General features: G+C 44.9%; 1 protein-coding gene across 3 annotated transcripts in view; it reads right to left on the reverse strand.

Annotated features, from left to right (window-relative positions):
- DIXDC1 (DIX domain containing 1) overlaps positions 1-20,323 on the reverse strand; it is a 125,460-nt gene continuing 105,137 nt past the window's right edge. For 2 of the 3 annotated variants that reach the window (XM_083163213.1, XM_083163212.1), the window contains exons 11-19: positions 18,848-18,952; positions 18,015-18,068; positions 17,841-17,933; positions 11,953-12,045; positions 10,514-10,675; positions 10,088-10,154; positions 9,497-9,608; positions 7,235-7,343; positions 1-6,621 (exon numbers count right to left, since the gene is read on the reverse strand). In XM_083163213.1, the coding sequence (XP_083019339.1) occupies positions 6,541-6,621; positions 7,235-7,343; positions 9,497-9,608; positions 10,088-10,154; positions 10,514-10,675; positions 11,953-12,045; positions 17,841-17,933; positions 18,015-18,068; positions 18,848-18,952 (876 nt within the window). In that variant the 3' untranslated portion in view covers positions 1-6,540. Of the gene's footprint in view, positions 6,622-7,234; positions 7,344-9,496; positions 9,609-10,087; positions 10,155-10,513; positions 10,676-11,952; positions 12,058-17,840; positions 17,934-18,014; positions 18,069-18,847; positions 18,953-20,323 lie in introns of those variants that run through there. The other variant, XM_083163214.1, reaches the window with a different exon arrangement.

Here is a 20,323-nt window from a genome sequence, read left to right on the forward strand (position 1 = left end):
TTTGATATGCATTCATCTTTACTGTATATACAGAATAGGCCATCAAGTGGAATCACATATACTATTTTTGTACAATTATGGGATTTTAACCATTCCCAATTTTAATAATAAAATAAAGCTAATAGTGAAATTTGCTCCATACGAACTTGAGGCATTAAACAGTTATAAACATACAAGTCATGTACAGAAGTGTTCGCCTGCTACGGTAGGTACAGGACGCCATAGAAAGGTTTTTACCAGTGAAAAAATAGACACAACTCTGACAGCAACAAAAAAACATTTTTTTTTTAAATAATTACATCGTTATACAAATAGTATGCATTACAATAAAATAAAAACAATGGAATTTTTCTTTAAAAAAACAAACAAAAGCAGTCTTAAGTCATAGAGAACCCAGCGAGGGGTATGCACACTCACGGAGGGTAGGAATGGATAAACAGTGTTTGCTGTGCACATCTCACCCTTTTGACCTTTCCATTGTCGACCTAATGTTTGGGTCGACCTTCCAACCCTGTCGACCTATTTCCTGTGTTGATCTAAGCCCTGTCGACATTTAGTAAAGGTCGACCAAATGCATGTTGTCCTTCATAGCGACCGTATCCTGTTTAAAATAATATAATAATATATCTTCTAAACGTAGTTAAATAAAAAAAAAATTCTCAGTGGTTTTTGTAAATAAACAAAAAGAAGCCAATAAAATGGTTACATTTGTGCTGTTGTTTCACGGGACTGCGATATACACAAAGATGGCCGCCGAGTGCCTCCTCATATAGGCCCTTATTCTGATCGGTGCGGCCAGATCCGAATATGCGGCCAGCACCGTGCGTCCTAAACCCCGCCTTCCATACGGATCGCCAACTCCGTCCGTACGCGGTAAGAAGCTGTCCGAACGGACCGCACGTGTATTTCTCATGAATACACCTCCTCCATCTCAGGGAACCTCCCCCATCATTCGATGGTCGCAGACCATCGAATGCAGGACCGAGTGGTCCACCAGCTCCCGCAACCTCAGACCACACGGGCATTTCTCTGTGCAAAAGCAGGGATCTGGGCGGGCAGCTGACATCCGGCGATGTCATATGTCCGCCCCCTACACGAGCGTCACGGCCGCATTACCATACGTCCGCCCAGCGTTTGCATGGGAACGCCCATGAAACGCGGGGTGTAAACATATGGTAATGAGCCCAAACAGCCCTTCACACCCCTCTCCACCCCCTGTTCGTAGTGTACACATTTCATGTGGAAAGTGGCCGTGCGTCCCGCTCGCACATGCGCAGAGACGCCTCTGTACATGCGCAGACACAAAACATCGGCAGCACGAACACACGCGGATATTACCGCACCAAGCAGAATAAGGGCCATAGTTATTGTGAGGAGCAGCCTAAACCCAGGGAATGGAATCAGAGAAAACAGCCATGTGAATGTATTTTTATTTGTGAAAATGGCCTTTCCCACTCAGCCCACACTTGCCTACCTGACCCTCTCCTTCAAGGAAAAAAATGCTCTGTTCCTGGACTCTCCTGGTGATGTATGATTGCCAGCACCTGTGGTGAAACACCTTTCTTATCAATTACCTAGCTCCCCACAGGTGATGGCAATCATACATTACCATGGAGGTCAAGAAACAGAGAGGGTCAGGTAGGCAAGTATGACTCAGCCTAGTGTTGTTTCATTGTTGAAACATAGCACCTGACAGTATACTCTACAACAGGGGTGGCCAAACCTGTCCCCACGGTCTACCAACAGTTCGTGTTTTTCAGGCAACCTGTGGATCTATAGTAGGAATGAATGCAGTAGGTTTGAAAATGTGACAGTTAGTAATTACTACAGCTGGACCGTTGGTAGATCTCAAGGACTGGTTTGGCCACCTCTGTTCTACAAGATTCAACTTAAAATATCAGACACCATAATGAAAAGCTAGACTTATACAAAATATAATTGAACAAAGTAATCTATACAATATTAAATACATGGTATATATTGTATTTGTTGTTTAACTAAGATACCCCTCCTTAAAAGTACTGTAGGATTGGTGCAGGTGTAATTGTCTGCTTAAGGACTAGGTGCATCAAGACCAAACCATAAAACAATACTGTGAAATGTATATATAATATTTATCATTCTACTACTTAAATTACAATGTTGGCTTTTCCAATACTGATAAACACAGCAATTCCAGGATTCTTAAATGGACTCTTGACATGGCAGCCAACAAAACACACACCACAATATCTAATGAAAATACAAAATTCATATTGAACATGGAAGGTAAAAATATTTAAAGAACAATATTCCTTCAAACTTTCCAAAAACTAGAAGTTGCAGAGTGTTCAGGCACTTTATCCCCATATGGTCTGACCGCTGTGTCATACAACATCACCCAAGTGGCCACCACATTATGAACCTATTGCTACCAATGCATAAGAGTGTACGAATGTGTCCAGACTTACAGTCACGCAATATATACCTAAATTGTAATGGTACAGTGTAAATGCCTATCCTTTATATGGGCTACTTCTTGTGTTAATGGTTATTTTCCCATCTGCAATCAGAAAGGCCAATATAACTTAAGCAGCCCATACACGGTCCGTTTAAGGGATCCGTTTGGGACTTAATTAGCACACATCGGATTCCTAGTGCATGCAGTGTGCATGCACTGCGATCCGATCCGATGTGTACCTAGTACAAAAAGTATGTGCAGCACATACTTTTTGTACCGTACTATGTGATGCGCAGGAGCGCGCATCGCATAGTACAGAATGGAGCCCTACACAACGGACCGTGTATGGGCTCCTTTATGCTAATGTTGTATATTTTCTAAATACCTGTACAACAAAAGGCTAGTAATTGTAGATATATTTGGCAGAAGCAGCCCAAACATAAAACAGCCTGATTCTCTATTGATCGGCCAAATTCATTGATAGAATTCTTGACTCGACGATTATGGCCATTGTAGGGTCCAAATTGTCCAGAGGCGGAACTACCATTGGTCCAGCAGGCACATTGCACCAGGGCCCCTGAGGACTAAGGACGCCAAATGCTGTCACCCACTGCTGTAATGGTGGCAGTGGAGGAGGAGGCCCAAATTGTAGTTTTGCACCTGGCCAACCACTCACTAGCTCCAGCACTGAAATCGGCAATTCAGGTAACATTGCCTATTTTGTATTTCCAACATTGCCTATTTTGTCGCACAATCAACAGCACAATGCAGATTTGTGCCGATTGATTGATTGTTGATGCATGGGTTTCTTTAGTTATGTCGGAAAGAGCTTAGTGCAATCATTTTATCTTATGAGAATGCCTATGTATCCAACACAGGAACACACACATACAAAGGAGAACTCCAGTTATGTTTTCCTAGCCAATGAAACACACCTCGCAGATTGTAGTACAGAAGGAGCGTTCAGGTCCCGGAAATGGCTGTTAGGTGGATCAGCTCCAGACATCAAAGTAAGGATGGAAAAAAGTCCTATAATAAGGAACTGTCCCATACAGTATGTAAGAGGCTGCAATTTACTAGCCACTGCAATTAATTTCAAGCAAAAATGTCCTGGTTTCGATGTAATTGATGATTAAATCTAGCAACGATTTCGCCAGAATCATGCCAGGAACATCAAAGCGCAGCCTGTTGCCCATGACAGGAGGAGAAAACTAGTTTTTACTAGGGATGTGCAGGTCCGAATTTACCCGGATATCAAAACTTATTGGCTATCTGGCTGTCACATGTTTGGAGTCAAAACATGTCATAGCCGATAGCCAATAAGATCCCATTTTGAGATCTGGGTAAATCCGACCCTGCACATCCCTAGTTTTTACTGAGAATTACCCTTAAACACAACCTATGTATAACATGAATTTATAGTTTGTGTGATGTATTATTATGTTTTTGGTTTATAATACCGCCATGGAGACGAGAAGAGACTGTATGTATGAGGTATAGCAGGATTTCATAGCAGCAGTTTGTACAGGAATGATATGAAATGGTTTGATGAACACTTTCACGGGACTTCCCACTAATGTCATATAATGATTATAGCAGCAGACAGGAACAAAGTATGAGGTAGTCAGGATAAGGATGGCATGGCGGTACAGTGGTTAGCATTGCTACCTCTCAGTGCTGGGCTGTAGGGTACATTCTGAACAGTGCAATATCTGTGTGGGGTTTGTATGTTCTACTCATGTAAGTGGTTTACTCCGGGCATTCCGATTTCCTCCCGCAATGTTAGGGTGTGTGTCTGTGGGTAATAATAATATGATAAATGCAGACAAGCACCTCTCAGATGGTATAATCCTATGTATCATTAACACACAACACCAAAGCACAGTGCCAAATCTGCAGTAGTTCTGCATTCCAATATCTGCACCACTGTCAGGATTCCCAACATAGCGAGCAGAGGCATAGGACCAGGTGCTAACGTTTGCAGCGTGCTATGGAAGAAGTACAACATATGCCCAGTGTTAAATCTAGTTTAGGGGTTCATTTCTAGTTGCCCTTTGCCAAATGGAAACCCAACATGTAATTTAGACATATTATAAGTCATAATATTTTAAGGCGATAGCTGAAAAGTTGAATGAAAGTAGTATTATAAGGAAGTGCTGATGTACACTGAGCTTCCGGAAGTGTCTGCTGAGAGAGCAGGGACAGAATGGACACTGATATGAGCAAGCCAGACCATCCATGCATGGTGGCAATAGATGCAAAGCACTATGGGACAGCCTTTGTTGGCTTTATAGGAAATATCCTACAGAATTGAGCCGAGGGTCGAGATTAAAGACCTTTCAATGCTACTTTACGCTTTGTGGAAATAATGTTCTCCCTGAAAACGCTTCACAACAAGCAGTCAACCTTTAACTTAAGTATCGTAAGGTACCATTACACGATGAAATGTATGAAAGCAGTGCTGTAGGGATACTTGAGAGAGCAGTGCAAGCAGACGGACACATACCTCAGAGACCGGCATCTGTTCCCAGTGTGCCCAGGCTCCAAGCACAGCAATGAATAGTGTAGCCATAAGTAATGTAGGGCGCAAATGAAGTATCCATTCATCCGCCTGTATTGTATAACCTACTCATTTCATACCCTACATAATCCACTATATGACAGATACTGTACATGGTTAGTATGGTAACAGGAAAGAATTGCTCCCCCACCGTATTATTACATAAGTAGTTTTCTGACAGCTTCTATCTCCTCCATTATGGTTCTTAGACTCTGGATATAAACGTAAAACTTTTACAGGTTATTGCTGCCGATTCAGACTTGCTCGCTGGGCAGCATGTGATCGGAGTCTAGCGGCGCGAAATTGGGGCGAGCGCCGGCACCATCTTCCACCCCATGAAACGCTGGGGGTCCACCCAGAAACACCCCCCTGCCTGTCACTCAGGCTGTGAGCACCTCCACAAAGAAGAAATTAGCCGAAGGCGCTCGCAGACGGGGCCTGCACATGTGGTGTATTGGCGACAATAAGCGTGCGCAGACCCCAACCATCACCAAATTCGGACCTGTCTTGAGCAGCTTTGAATCGGTAGCACTGTCACTGTCAGACCTGAGCGGCAGCCATCTTGGTTATGTACAAGTTCTGGGATCCAGCTAAATACAAAGGTTTGCAGGATTCCAAGGAAAGATCTCTCAGGATCCAGCTATTATTCGTTATGGAATATAATATTTAGAAAAAAATATTTTTGAAAGTAAATAATCCCTATAATTGCATATACCATCACCTCTTACATCAGCGTTAGGCAACGTATGGCACCACACTGCAGTTGGACTACACATCCCAGCATGCCTTGGTGTTAGGGGCTCCTAAAACTGTGGCAGGGCATGCTGGCATATGTAGTCCAACAGCAGCTGGAGTACCACACATTGCTGGGTGATTAATTACATAGGTATTTAGAGAATAGGCTACTTTCTACTATCTGCGATGGCTTACCTTCCTTCCTCTCCGAAGCTGTAATACATTATATTTATATCAGACACTTACATTTATCTGAGTGTAAACCTTTATCACTATCCGTAACAGGACAATGAATGATACTCCTGTCATGGCATCAGGATGTGATGTTAGTGTGAGCTACTAATAAGGATGTCCACAGGGTACATGCTTATCACAAACAGTATCAGTATAAGAGACCTGGTATGTGCCCATTCCATACAGAAGAAATGGAAACACTTCACGGTTTGAGTAAGAGGCAACAATTTTACACCTTTAAAAAAAAAACTAAAATATCTCCATCAAAAAGATGTCCACACCCAGCTCGTGATCTCCACACATCTCAGACCAGCTACTCAGTGAGCTGCAACGTCCAGAAAGGCTGCTCTTGAATGTGCCGTAAATACTCGGAATGTGATAGCGCAATCTCTGCAATCCGTCCCTTGCTCTCTTGTCCAGTATAAATAAAGTTATCAGTGTTTGTGGTGCCCACAGGGACCTCTTTTGGCAGCATGAGAAATATATCCAAATCCATTCCGTAAGTTCATCATTTGTCTTTTCTTTGCTTCAAGACGTTAGGAGTTACCCACACAAGGGAGAGGGGTTTTATTCAGGTACTTCCATGGTCTTCTTCCACCCATGCCACTATTTTGCCCTCCCAGCCTGGAATTAAGTCGTCATCATGAAACACCTTGTAAGAATAGGAATAGACAGAGGTGGCAATTATAACCAGGACATAATGTTACAATGGATCAGAACTGGTAACTAGTGTATGGATGGGTACACATTAGGCTAGTGGTGCTCAACCTCGGTCCTCAAGGACCCCACACAGTGCATGTTTTCCAGGTCTCCACACAGAATCACAGGTAAATAATTAGCCCTACCTGGATCTTTTAAAATGTGTCAGTGAGTAATGAGTGCACCTGCCGGGTGAAAACGTGCACTGTTGGGGGTCCTTGAGGACCGAGGTTAAGAACCTCTGCATTAGGCGATATAGAGCGATATATCGATCCGATCCCTGTCAAAACAATATATCGTCCATATCACTCTTTGTGTACCCGAAATTCTATCCCCTGGCCTCAGATAGTTACAGAAGGAAGTTCTCAGATTACTAGGGTGACCAACTCATCCCTTTAATCCGGGACACATATTAATTACACAGGTTCTGTGGCTGGCTTTCACCTGGTTTTAAACTGCCGCACCTCAAGACTCCATTTCACCTGGTTTTAACTGCCACAGAACCTGTGTAATTAATATGTGTCCCGGATTAAAGGGATGACTTGGTCACCCTACAGATTACCTACCTCTTCTTTCACCGTTCCAAATTCTGGATCCAGGGACTTGAAGTGGTATCTGTGGTTTCCTTCTCTGTCAATGGCTATCTTGAAATCCCTCAGTGTAACCTCCCCTAACCTGCAGACATAGTAACAAAAAGGAGATCTGTGGTAAATGGTTTCCTAATGTCACTTATTTCCATTATCAATCTCACTCAATACTGCAACAAAAACGTATAATACGATTCATGACTTACTGCAACTAACCTGTAAAGACAACAACATATGAGTCTATAATATATCATCTCATATCTGGCAGTTGTGTGCCCGATATGTCTCTAAACATCATCGTTCAGCGATGCATTCCATCGGTCATGCCAGAGGTGACATCAGACAAAACACATTGGGCTGATGATCGGTAAGTGAGTATGTACTAATTGTTAGATAGGTTGATGGACAGTCATCCTAGTGGGTACCCAGCTTTAAAGACTTATACCACTTTTACACTGCCTAAACGTTTTGAAAACCGGTATTTTGAAATGGTATTTAAAACGGGTCTGAGTCTTCACATTGCAGTAGATTACCGTTTTAAATACCGTTTAAATACCATTCACATCAGTCAACCCGTTTAATCCCCTGAACACGTTTCAAGGAAGAACGCAGGGGCCAGCCTATTACAGGTCTGGAATCTGTTGTTTTTACTAAATACCGTTTCAGAACCATTCTCACTGCATATAAAACGTCTCTGAAACGCGTAGGACTCTGCTTTTTAAACGTTTTGAAATACCGGTTATCTTTAACCGGTAAATGAACTCTGGCACTTTCCCACTGCAGCCTTAAACGTGTTGAAATGGAAAAAAACCGCAATATACGTTTAACAAGTGCGGTGTGAAAGGGGTATTAAGGTGCCCATACATGGTACAATTATTGTATACAATATCGCTTCTCATTGTATTGCATAGGTTTTGCAATGCAATGAGATGAGATCTAGTACAAAAGTATATGGAGCACATACTTTTTTAGCTGTGAGATGAGATGTGTGATGGGAGCGTGCATCTCATCGCACCCAACAATTGTACCGTGTATGGGCACCTTAAGGGGGTATTCAATCCCAGCCACTATTTCCGCCAGCGCCTATTCAATGCTGCCATTTCCTACAGCATTGACGGCGGATTCTGACAAAACAGAACCAACTTTAAAACAAGTCAGATCTGTTCTATCTGTAACAGCCGCAGATTGTCAAATTCACAGCCGTTTTTGGACAATCCGCCGCCGTTTTCATCGACACGCCCACTTTCCGACACTCGGCAGTTGGAACAATTACGGCTATGGAGTTTCTGTCGAGCTGAGCAAAAACAGCCCGGGATTCCAACTGTCGGGACGTTCCGGCAGTTGGAATCCTGGATTGAATACCGCTCTAACTTCATTTGAAAGTAAAAACATTTTTTTGCCATAATAAAATGCTAAACTGGCCGGCAGAAGACATCCCTAGCGATGTCCTGCTGCAAAATGCAGCATGGCTTCCCATGTCGCTCAGCTTCCTGTAGCATTGTCAAATGCGCATGCCCTTGCCGTTGCAGGGTCGTGACGTCAGTCGGATCATCTGGGTGCAAACGTCATCATCTACTGCGTACTCAGTTTAAGGCAGACTTTGTTCCATTGGTAATAATTTATCATCATTATAGATTACCCAAAGTACAACCGCCATATTTCTTTTTAGAGCCAGGCAGTATGGCTGACATAGGCGATATCTTGCTTGGGACAGAATACCCACCACTGGGACTGGCCCAGGAAAACATGGATGTATGGAGTTCATTCTGATTGACTCGCAAAGCTGGGAAAATCGCAATGAACGCGAATTTCCCCACACGCATGCGAATGGGTGTTTTGCGTCCATTTGCAGATTGTGTGCGGGGCAGAAATCATTCGATGGTCCACGACCATTGAATTTTATTATTATTATTTTACTAGTGCTCGCAGATCTAATGCTGTGTACACACGGTGAGATTTGACATTAGATTTTGACTATATAGTCAAAATCGCATGCAGATCGTATGCAGATCGCACAGGGGCATGATGATGGCCCACCCCCCATGCCCCCCCCCGTCCGCACTGCTAGGTGTGAACAGACTGGCGAATAAGCAACTTGCCACATCTGCTCGCACCCAGCGGCTGCACATGCCCAGTCGCAAACCATCGCTCCTCTGTGCGAGAGCGCAGGGGAGCGTATGGGTTACAATGACCCCCTATATGTAACCATGACAACAGTCAGAGCCAGTAAATGAGTCTTACCTCTTTGGTATATTGACCATAAAGGGTGTTAGCGAGCGGTCAGTGAAGTACAGCACTTTGGTGCAGGAATTACTGTTTCCCATTACAGGGGCACTTTGTGAGTGCGGCATTTCTGCAAATAAGGATTACAGCACCATCACCAACAGATACATACCATGACATCAAATATAATCATTTACCATCACGGAACTAGTTCAAATGCCTCAGCTCTATTAGAAAGGAATCCTGCACAGTACAATAAATGTGACTAAACATGTTTCTTATTTATATGTGTAATCTGTTTTATTGTTATGAAACTAACTCCTACAGTATGTATTCATATTACAGCGTCTTGTTAAATTAAAATGACATGAAAAATAGGAGAGGCTGCACTTACTACTAACGTCCACTAGGGGGTGCACAAACATTATGCTGATTTATAACAAAAGAAGTAAAACAGATGTGGATTGGTGGGATTTCATTATACATTTTAACAAAAAGGAACAAAACAGATTTATTATTGTTTGTGCATATAATTTGGCAGAAGGAAAACAACAGTGATTTGTCATTAAAAACACCGTTTCTGAAATAATGCACTCATATTCTACTTACTAGAGTTGGGAGGCCAGGAGTCTCTGTATTCATTTAGGTCTTTATTTCCAGACATCCTTCCTCTAGACTACAAAATAAAATAGGGGTAAATGATTTATTACATGGGGGGGCAGGTACCAGGAAAGGGGTCACTACACCTGATCATGTGCACAAAGGGGGCCACTGTCACAGCATCCTGCACACCCGGGCCCCTGAATATACATCAGGGAGTCACGAACAGAAGAGGGCATTCCAGGACTGGATGTGAGCATCACATGACAGTGCTGTAATCTTGTCCTCAGATACCCTCTTCTGCCAAGCACATCCATGCCCCAGCCATTGACAAATACAGTACTGTAATATATATAGTAAATGTCACTGGTGTATAACTGGTATCTGCCAATTTGATGTAAGTGGCCCAAGCAGAACATTGCATGAGAAGCTTACCTTCCTGTCTTGCCTCCTCTGGTTCTCAATGGCATGTAGCCTGTCCATCAAGCTGGAAATCCCCTGTTCTAGGCTGTCTATAGTGTGGTGCTGAGGGTCGTGACCACTAAAGCTGTTTCTTAGACTGCGCAGAGCATCACGAACCAACTGGAGATCATTCGCCTGTCCGGAGGAAGATATATGTAAAGGGTTACGCACTCAGACGTTTTTAAAATGATTTTCAAAAATGTATATACGGTCTATTTTAAGCTGTTATCGAACTATTTAAAACGTGATTAACCAGTGACAGGCTTATTAGTATAAAGGCCTTGTGGCTCAATTCTAAGGGCGGTTTTTAATCCAGGGAACTAGCCCGCCCCCCCGGCTATTCAATGCTGCCATTTCCGACTGGCAGATTAAGACAAAACAGATCCGACTTTTAAACAAGTCGGATCTGTTTTGTCGAAACGGACGTGGATTGTTGAATTCACAGGCGTTTCTCAACAATCCGCTGAAGTTTTCGCCAAAACGCCCACTTTGCGACACTCGACAGCCGTAACAATGAATTCTGACTGTCAAGTTATAGTTGAGCTGTGCGAAAATGGCCCAGGATTCCGACTGTCGGGATGTTCCTACAGTTGGAATCCCGGTTTGAATACCGTCTAATTATCTAGCGATAACAAAATTTGGTACTTATGTAGTATCTGGGCTGCCGATTTTTTGATTGTATGCCTTAAGTTAAGGCATACAATCAGATGCGATGCGATATCGCATCGCATACGACCATATCGCATGCGATGCGATGACCCGATTTTTCCATAGGATTCAATGTTAAAATGGACTGAGTCCATTTTAACATGGAATTCAATGGGAAAAAGGGGTCCTTTTCATACCCCTACTATCCAAGTGGGCATGGAGTTGGATATAAACCTGTGGCGAGCGTAGCGAGCCACCGAGCCTGAAGCGTGGCGAGGGGACGGTATTCTTTGTCCCCTCGCGGGGCTCGCTACGCTCGCCACGCTTCGGGCTCGGTGGCTCGATACGCTCGCCACAGGTTTATATCCAACTCCATGCCCACTTGGATAGCAGGGGTATGAAAAGGACCCCTTTTCCCATTGAATTCCATGTTGAAATGGACTCAGTCCATTTTAACATTGAATCCTATGGAAAAATCGGGTCCATCGCATCGCATCGCATGCGATATGGTCGGGTGCGATGCGATGCGATGGACCCGATTTCAAAATCGGCAGCCCAGTTACTACATAAGTACCCAAAATTAGTTTTTGAACTAAATGAGAAATATTCAGCGTTCAGCCTCCGAAAGCCGACGAATATTGTTAAGCAGCCCCTCAGCTGAAATATATGCCCACCCCTGATCTAGGCGCACCAGTGCACTGTGATACAGCATGCAGATATCTAGTAGATAGACATAGACATGCATTATATCTGCTTTCACCCACCGTCCTCTGTGGTACAGGTTCTCGCGGGGGGCCTTTAACAGTTGATAGTGAGAAGCCATTAGTCTGAGCGGGATGACTGATGTAACTGCTGACCTGCAAACATCACTGCTATATGTTAAAGGGTTAATAATACCAGGGTAAGATAAACATCACTTTGTATATATCACATCACTTTATCGGAAGTATTCAATGCGGAGGGCGAGCTGTGACGGCGATCAGGGTCAGTATTCAACCGACCTCTTGCACACGCCGTTTTCCCATAAGCTAGCTTGTTGGAGCGAGGGGGGAACGGCATATGCGGCGGATAAACACAACTAGGCTCATGGCTAATCCCTGCATTAGCCAAGAGCCTCACTGTTTGGGGGAATCCTCTCTGTCATCTGACAGTGAGGATTCCCCCGAAACGTTGAATAGGGCGAGTAGCGGGTGCGGGAGTTAAACAGCGAGGGTCGCTTGTTTTCGTCGATCCCCACCGTTTAACCCCCTCACCGGCCGCAATAAATACACCCTACAGTATGTATGAAACACATCACCTTCATCTTTTAATACAAATCTGTTTATTATTTATTGATTGTATCACATGTGGGGTGAAATGTAATAGGATGAGAGATTCGGAAAGTGAGAGATTTGGAAAGAAATCTCCAGGTTTTTTAAAGCGGCAATCATTTACACTGCAAAATCAAACTAGGTTTGCAGTGTAAAGGATTGCCACTTTAAAAAAAACTGGAGATTTCTTTCCAAATCTCTCACTTTCTGAATCTCGCATCCTATTACATTTCACCCGTGATGTCTGTTATGGCATCTTAACTCTCCTGACACATTTTTACTTTCTAGCTGTCTATGGTGATCTCTCTCACTAGTAGGCCAATGTAAATCAAATATCATATGGGTCCTGCTGTTTATTACAACACAGCTGTGCTAGGGTGTCAGTGGGAAACAGCAGGCAAGTATGAGGTAAACATTTGTGCAATTGTACAGTTTTAGGGAAGGATTTGGGGCACGGTTCCTCTCGGGTTTGTGTGGCTGGTTATTTAGCACTTTTTGACATAGTTTTTTACTAAAATTATACTTTCTAGCATTTTACACCTATGTAATACCTTAAAATAGGCCTTAAAATACTATTTAACTCCTGGGTAGGAGTATCACTACTGGCCAATCTGTAGATTGAATGAGGGCAGTGGGAAGGTTTTTCTAATCAGTGCTAGTTGCCCTGTTATTAGGAAAGTCGGCCCAAGTTGGCTACTTAAGGACTATTTGTAGGGACTGGTGAGAGCAAGCACAGCAACCATCTGGGAACAGGAGCCCTGTATGGCTGCAATGCTGGCAGACAGCTGCAATTACAATATACTGTATGTAGGTGTAAGGAAAAACCACCTAGCAGATAATATCAGTGACATAATGCACAACAGAACAATCCGTGTAGCCCAACATTTTATATAAGTAGCATAATGCTGGGTAAACTCAGGACTATAATTCTCAGTTACAAGTAGCTTGTGTTGAGACAGACACGTACCAATACAATATATGTTCTGGAATGTGTGTTAATGACTGTACCAGTCTGTGCCAGCTCTGCCTGATGGTCTCACCAGAACCCAGATCTCTATAGCGTTTAGTAAGGAGAAAGCAGGAAAATCTATTGCTACCTTATCATCATCACCTCTGCTCATGAACTGCTGTAATAGGACCTGGTCTAACTCTTTCTGGATATCGTTCTATAGAAACCACTGGAACCAACATATATAAATAATCTTGGGTGCAATTAATGTAAGTATAAGCGCATGGTAACAAGAATATGCCACTGTGAGCTGAGCAACGTTTGGATGAGTAAAAGGTCACCCATTATACCCCTTTCACATCACTAAAATAACCTGGGTCAGACCCGGGTTGCTAACGTAATGACCAGGTCAAGGTGCGGTGTGAAAGCACCAAACCGTATATGGTTGAGAAACCCAACAAATCAACACCGGGTTATAAGAAGGGTTAAACCCGGGTTTAGCTTCTGGGATGTGAAAGGGATACAGTGGGCGTCCCGGGTTTGACCTGGATCATAAGCTTTGGTGCTTTCACACCGCAACTAGACCCAGGTTGACACGTCAGCAACACGGCAATAACCCGGGTCCGAGTTGCATGTGAAAAGGGTAAGAATAACCTTGTTCCTAAATATAGGAATAAGCAGAATGGGACCAGCAGCACCAGTTTCATCATGAGCAGCTTCCAATATGTCCAGTGACTAATTATATACAGAGACTATGGACCTTATTCAGGTCCGTTCGCAAGTGCCGCTTGTTCGCACAATGGTTTTTTATTGCGCATGCGCATTTCTGCACAAGTGCATGCGATTGTTGCGTGCGGCCACGGCGAACAGATTGTTCGCCGTGTGCACACAGGCAACCTTGCGGGTGGGGGGCGGAGAGGGGGTGTGGGGTGGCAGGCTGCACCATTACCATATGGAAACGCCCAGCATGATGCATGATGGACAGACGGGGGGGCGGGCAGCTGACATCACCGGATGTCAGCTGCCCGCCTACTTCCCCCCAGCAGACACGCACCTGTAAGGTTGCTCTGAGGCAACCTTACATAAGCGTGAGCCTTTGCCATGATTTGACGGTCGCCGACCATCGAATGATGGGGGCGGATCCCACCAGGCTGCGAATGGATGTTACCGTTTGCCTTGCGAATGGGTGGCGGCCAGGCCACCATCCGCAAAGGCCGGGTTTGATGGACTCGCAATGCTGCAAATTCGCAGCCTTGTAACTCAAGCAGAATAACCCCCAATATGCAGTGCGATACCACGCAAACACTGCTGTTTTACAGAGGTACGTCTCCCAAATACGATTTGTTTCTTTTCGTTTATTTAACAGGTGACAATTTATTTAGTGGTGTTTTAAATTCCATAAAGCACCTGTGTTTTTCATTTGCAGACTGGGATACTAAAAACCTAAGACACTTTTTCATATCAATTATCCATCCTTGTCTATTGTGTGTATATTATATTGTGTTAAACAACTTATTATTTTCACACATTGATACGATACTGACTTTGAGACTTAGGAAGATTTACAGTTCTGTAACACAGGGAATAGTATTGACAATTAAGCTGGAAATGTGTCTATCCCCTTTATAGAACCACCCAACCACTTTTCTGATGAAGTGAATTCTCTGTCATGAAACGCGTTGCAAACCGTTGTACATTTACTGTGTCTCACTCTCTCTGATGCTGCGACAGTCATGACTCTGGCCCGTATGCCGAACGCCGAAAAGGGGGCTTGTCCACAAGAAACACCCGTGGGTCGTCAAGATACGGCAATGACCTTGACAATTCATGGCCGTTCTCAGCAGAACGCCCCCGACTGCTTTTAAAGTCAGATCCGTTCTGACGAGATGCCGCTTCAACGATGTCGGGAAAGAAAACATTAAATAGGCACCTGACGCTATTTCCAAAATCGGAAATAACGTTGTGGGGGATTGAATACCCCCATAGTTGACATGGGCACCGTCAAAGTGTACCAGGTGCGCTCAACATGCTTCGGGCACTTTTCCTTGCTGTGCTCGGCACACTATTTTATTCTCCCACCACGCCGGAGTGGATGAATGAAATAACGCCTGTCGGCACATGTTGGCAAGAGAAAAACCGTGAAAAACTCATAACGGCCTTTTAACTCTCGACCTTCCCATTGTTGACTTAATGCTATTATCGACCTAGTTCATGTGTCGACATAAGCAAGATTCTTTATTGATTTTAATACGTGGCTAGTCCTTGCCGATAACCACGAAGTGCACAATAAGAAATAATATTCCCTTATCTGTAAGCGGATTCCTGCGTAATTGTTGTGTAATATGTATCGCAGCTTTCCCCGGAGCCTAATGGGAATGGAACATTTGATGGGAGACGAGTGGATCACGGGTTTTGTGAAGTATAGAAACAAGAATGAATAATTCATCCCTTGTTTTTGAAAGCACCATCTGCCGATCGCACAGTTACTGCAGCCTATGTATTCCAACCATATGTACATCTGATGGGCAATTAGCCAGGAAACGGAGGCCCAGGGACTAGTAACAGTCTGATACACCTTGTGCCTGTACAAATGAGCATTCCTGGCTAGCCCTAAGGCGATGGCAAGGACACAATAACAGGAAGTCTCTCTGCATTTACAGGGCATCCTGTGGGGTTTCTATCCCCCTGTAGTGACACAAGCCTGGGTTCTCAGGCGGACTACTGGGATGGATTAATGGGCATAGAAACGGAACTTGTTCCAATCTCTATGTAGTTACAGATCATGGGGCTGAGGGGTTATTATTGTGTAGTTTGCAGCTGGATGTTCTCCAGTGAAAACATCATAATGAAAATAAAACGCTTATGTGGACCATAGATCTACCCGGATCCAATGATCGGCACCCACCTTGTGAACACCCCATTGCAGCCCACTCACACCCACCTTGTGAACACCACATTGCAGCCCACTCACACCCACCTTGTGAACACCACATTGCAGCCCACTCACACCCACCTTGTGAACACCACATTGCAGCCCACTCACACCCACCTTGTGAACACCACATTGCAGCCCACTCACACCCACCTTGCGAACACCCCATTGCAGCCCACTCACACCCACCTTGTGAACACCCCATTGCAGCCCACTCACACCCACCTTGTGAACAGCCCATTGCAGCCCACTCACACCCACCTTGTGAACACCACATTGCAACCCACTCACACCCACCTTGTGAACACCCCATTGCAGCCCACTCACACCCACCTTGTGAACACCCCATTGCAGCCCACCCACACCCACCTTGTGAACACCCCATTGCAGCCCACCCACACCCACCTTGTGTACACCCCATTGCAGCCCACTCACACCCACCTTGTGAACACCACATTGCAGCCCACTCACACCCACCTTGCGAACACCCCATTGCAGCCCACTCCCACCCACCTTGCGAACACCCCATTGCAGCCCACTCACACCCACCTTGTGAACACCCCATTGCAGCCCACTCACACCCACCTTGTGAACACCACATTGCAGCCCAATCACACCCACATTGTGAACACCCCATTGCAGCCCACTCACACCCACCTTGTGTACACCCCATTGCAGCCCACTCACACCCACCTTGTGAACACCACATTGCAGCCCACTCACACCCACATTGTGAACACCCCATTGAAGCCCACTCACACCAACCTTGTGAACACCCCATTGCAGCCCACTCACACCCACCTTGTGAACACCCCATTGCAGCCCACCCACACCCACCTTGTGAACACCCCATTGCAGCCCACTCACACCCACCTTGTGAACACCCCATTGCAGCCCACTCACACCCACCTTGTGAACACCCCATTGCAGCCCACTCACACCCACCTTGTGAACACCCCATTGCAGCCCACTCACACCCACCTTGTGAGCACCCCATTAAAGCCCACTCACACCCACCTTGTGAACACCCCATTGCAGCCCACCCACACCCACCTTGTGAACACCCCATTGCAGCCCACTCACACCCACCTTGTGTACACCCCATTGCAGCCCACTCACACCCACCTTGTGAACACCCCATTGCAGCCCACTCACACCCACCTTGTGTACACCCCATTGCAGCCCACTCACACCCACCTTGTGTACACCCCATTGCAGCCCACTCACACCCACCTTGTGTACACCCCATTGCAGCCCACTCACACCCCTACAGCTGCAAATGAAGACTCTTCTGTGACGTGTAGGACTCTGTATTATCGCAGTGCCACATTGTTATGTCATGCCATATATAGCGTTTATGTTATTAGTGCTATGCAGTCAGCTTTTATATGAGCGAGCTGTGACTAGAAGGAATGCTGGCATATCACATCTGAGATAAGACATCCTGATTGATCCCCATACCTTTTGGTAGGTGGCCTCGGAGAGCTTTCGGTGTGCCTCGTCCAGTTTCCCTTGCATCTGCTGTATGAGCCAGTCCTTCTGTGAGATGTCTTTCTGCAGAAGAGCAGGGGATTAGCTATGTCATTCAGTGCAAATAAAAATGTAAATGAAAGAGAATAATATTAATATACTTACTTTATAGTCACCAAGTAACTGGCTCCTTTCTTCCAGTTTTCTCTGTAAATCCACCTAATAGCAATAAGAAATAGATTACAAATTGTTCAAGTTTTGTAGCCCATGTTCCCCAAACAGTCCATGCTCCCCAATAGCTCACGTTGTAAAAACATATTCCCTTGGGGTTCCCTTTTGCCAGTACTGCCGCATCTATCTTTACGCATATACCTGTAGACCCATTCTGCATCAAAGGTCTCCAACCAAATGAGTGATCATAGACGGTGGCAACAATGATTGGGACCTGTTTTGGTTCTGAGCAGCATGGGATATGTGGGAGCTCTGTAGGGATACAGGGGTAGATTTATTAAGCTCGATGAAGTGATAAAGTGTCTGGTTTTTATCACCAGCCAATCAGCTCCTACCTGTCATTTTTCAAACCAAGCCTGTAACTTCACAGGTAGGAGCTGATTGGCCGGTGATAAAAACCAGACAGTTTATCCCTTCCCCAAGCTTAATAAATCTGCCCCACAGGGAGATATGGGGAACAAATGGAGAGGTCTGACGGGCATGTGCGGTACATCAGTACAACGGACACGTCAAGTGCTTGCCCAAGGCACCATGTCTTGGGCAAGCACATGACGTGTCCATTGTCTCTGCATCCACCAGGCCTTTGGGCAGAGAAGGTGAAAGAGCCAATGAGGTGGGAGGAGCCGATCTTTTTCGTTTGTACTGGACCCCACCAATTCTGGTTACGGGAATAGGGGATTGGGTAAAATATGATTGGATGCTACAGATCTCCTTTATCACTAGAAAGCATCACTGCCCAGCTGGAATATTGAACCCTTGTTACTTACATTTTGGTTGTGCAGCTCATCTTTGTCCATATTGGTTCGCAATAACTCCTGCTTTAATTGAAGTACGGAACTTTCATGATGAGCCATTCTCTGCTGCAAAGCATCCTGGAACATACAGAGATAAAATGGGGGACATGTGTAATTCTCTTATGATTCACATAACAACAAGTTAAAATTACAATACTGTTACATTTCATTAATTATAAAAAAAAGGATATACATTTTTTATAACCGTCATTTCTGAGCTATTACTTATGCTGGGTACACATTGGAGGAATGGGCGTTCGTTACGACATCGGAACTAGTGATCTTCTGTCCAGACTGTGTGCGCACTGTGACTAGCGTAGGACGGAAACATCATTAGGGTAATTCAGACCTGCTCACTAAGGTGCGTATACATTTGCACACTAGCCGACCTAATCCCCGGGACACGATGTGAGCGGATGTGTACACTTACTTTTATACTTTCATGCTGATGGCAATTGGGGGCAGGTGCTGACATCACCGCGTGCCCCCAGCAGGCATGGGAAAGCCTGCATTCGTAGGGCTATGCACAGCATTTCTATGGGTGCGCCCACCGTTTTCACAGGCATGTCCATGAAACGCTGGGTGGACCAAAATCACCGCCCCCTGGCTGCCAATAATCAGAGGCAGGGCCGAATTCGGACTTGTGTGAATAGGGCTGAATCGGCCCCCATTTTCCATCCTCAGTGGTCTACTCAAGGACGCTAGAGATATCTCTTGGTTTGATTTGCAGCACATCAAACTAAAGGTGGCCATACACAAGCAGATTTATCTTCAGATCTGGCGGTTGGATCAAAAACATGGTGATGGATGAGAGCAAATGACAGCTGACCATTTGCTTGGAAATGCTGGAAAACTGACAAACTGTCACTCATCCATAACCATGTTTTTGTTCCAACCAGCCAGATCTGCAGATAAATCTTACTAGTGTATGGGCACCTTAAGCGTCCATTGATCGCAGCTGCAGGGACGAGCAATCCCTCATACATACTAAGCCATGTAGTTTATATGTCCTTATGAAATGGGGTTTTGTGCGGACATTCAGTGCGTACCCAGGACATGGCCCTGTGCTCTCAGTGCATGTGCTAAATAACTGCTGTGCCCAAGCTGAGCCGCGTACAGTATGTTTCTACACCAGTCTGAAGGCAGAACAGAGTGCAGTGGCTGGAAAGGGAACCAGACTGGTGTAGTCTGCGGAGTTAGATTGGTTGGAGACAGGCGAGTTGGACACTGTTACACAGATCAATGACAGAATGCAGCAGCGACTAGATTACTGGCAGTGGCACAACACTCTTGTAACGTGACGTGTAAGAACCTTAGTGAAAGTAGCCGGAGCTCATTACATCCACCCAAATGATATACATGAGTAGCACATATGTATAGGACCGAATGCAGTAAGCACGAAAAATCAAACACAGCGTATTACCAAAACAATCATTTGGCGTTCTTGTC

Source organism: Crinia signifera, chromosome 19 (genome assembly GCF_055691185.1).
Source record: "Crinia signifera chromosome 19, ASM5569118v1, whole genome shotgun sequence".
In the NCBI taxonomy this organism is placed as follows: Eukaryota; Metazoa; Chordata; class Amphibia; order Anura; family Myobatrachidae; genus Crinia; species Crinia signifera.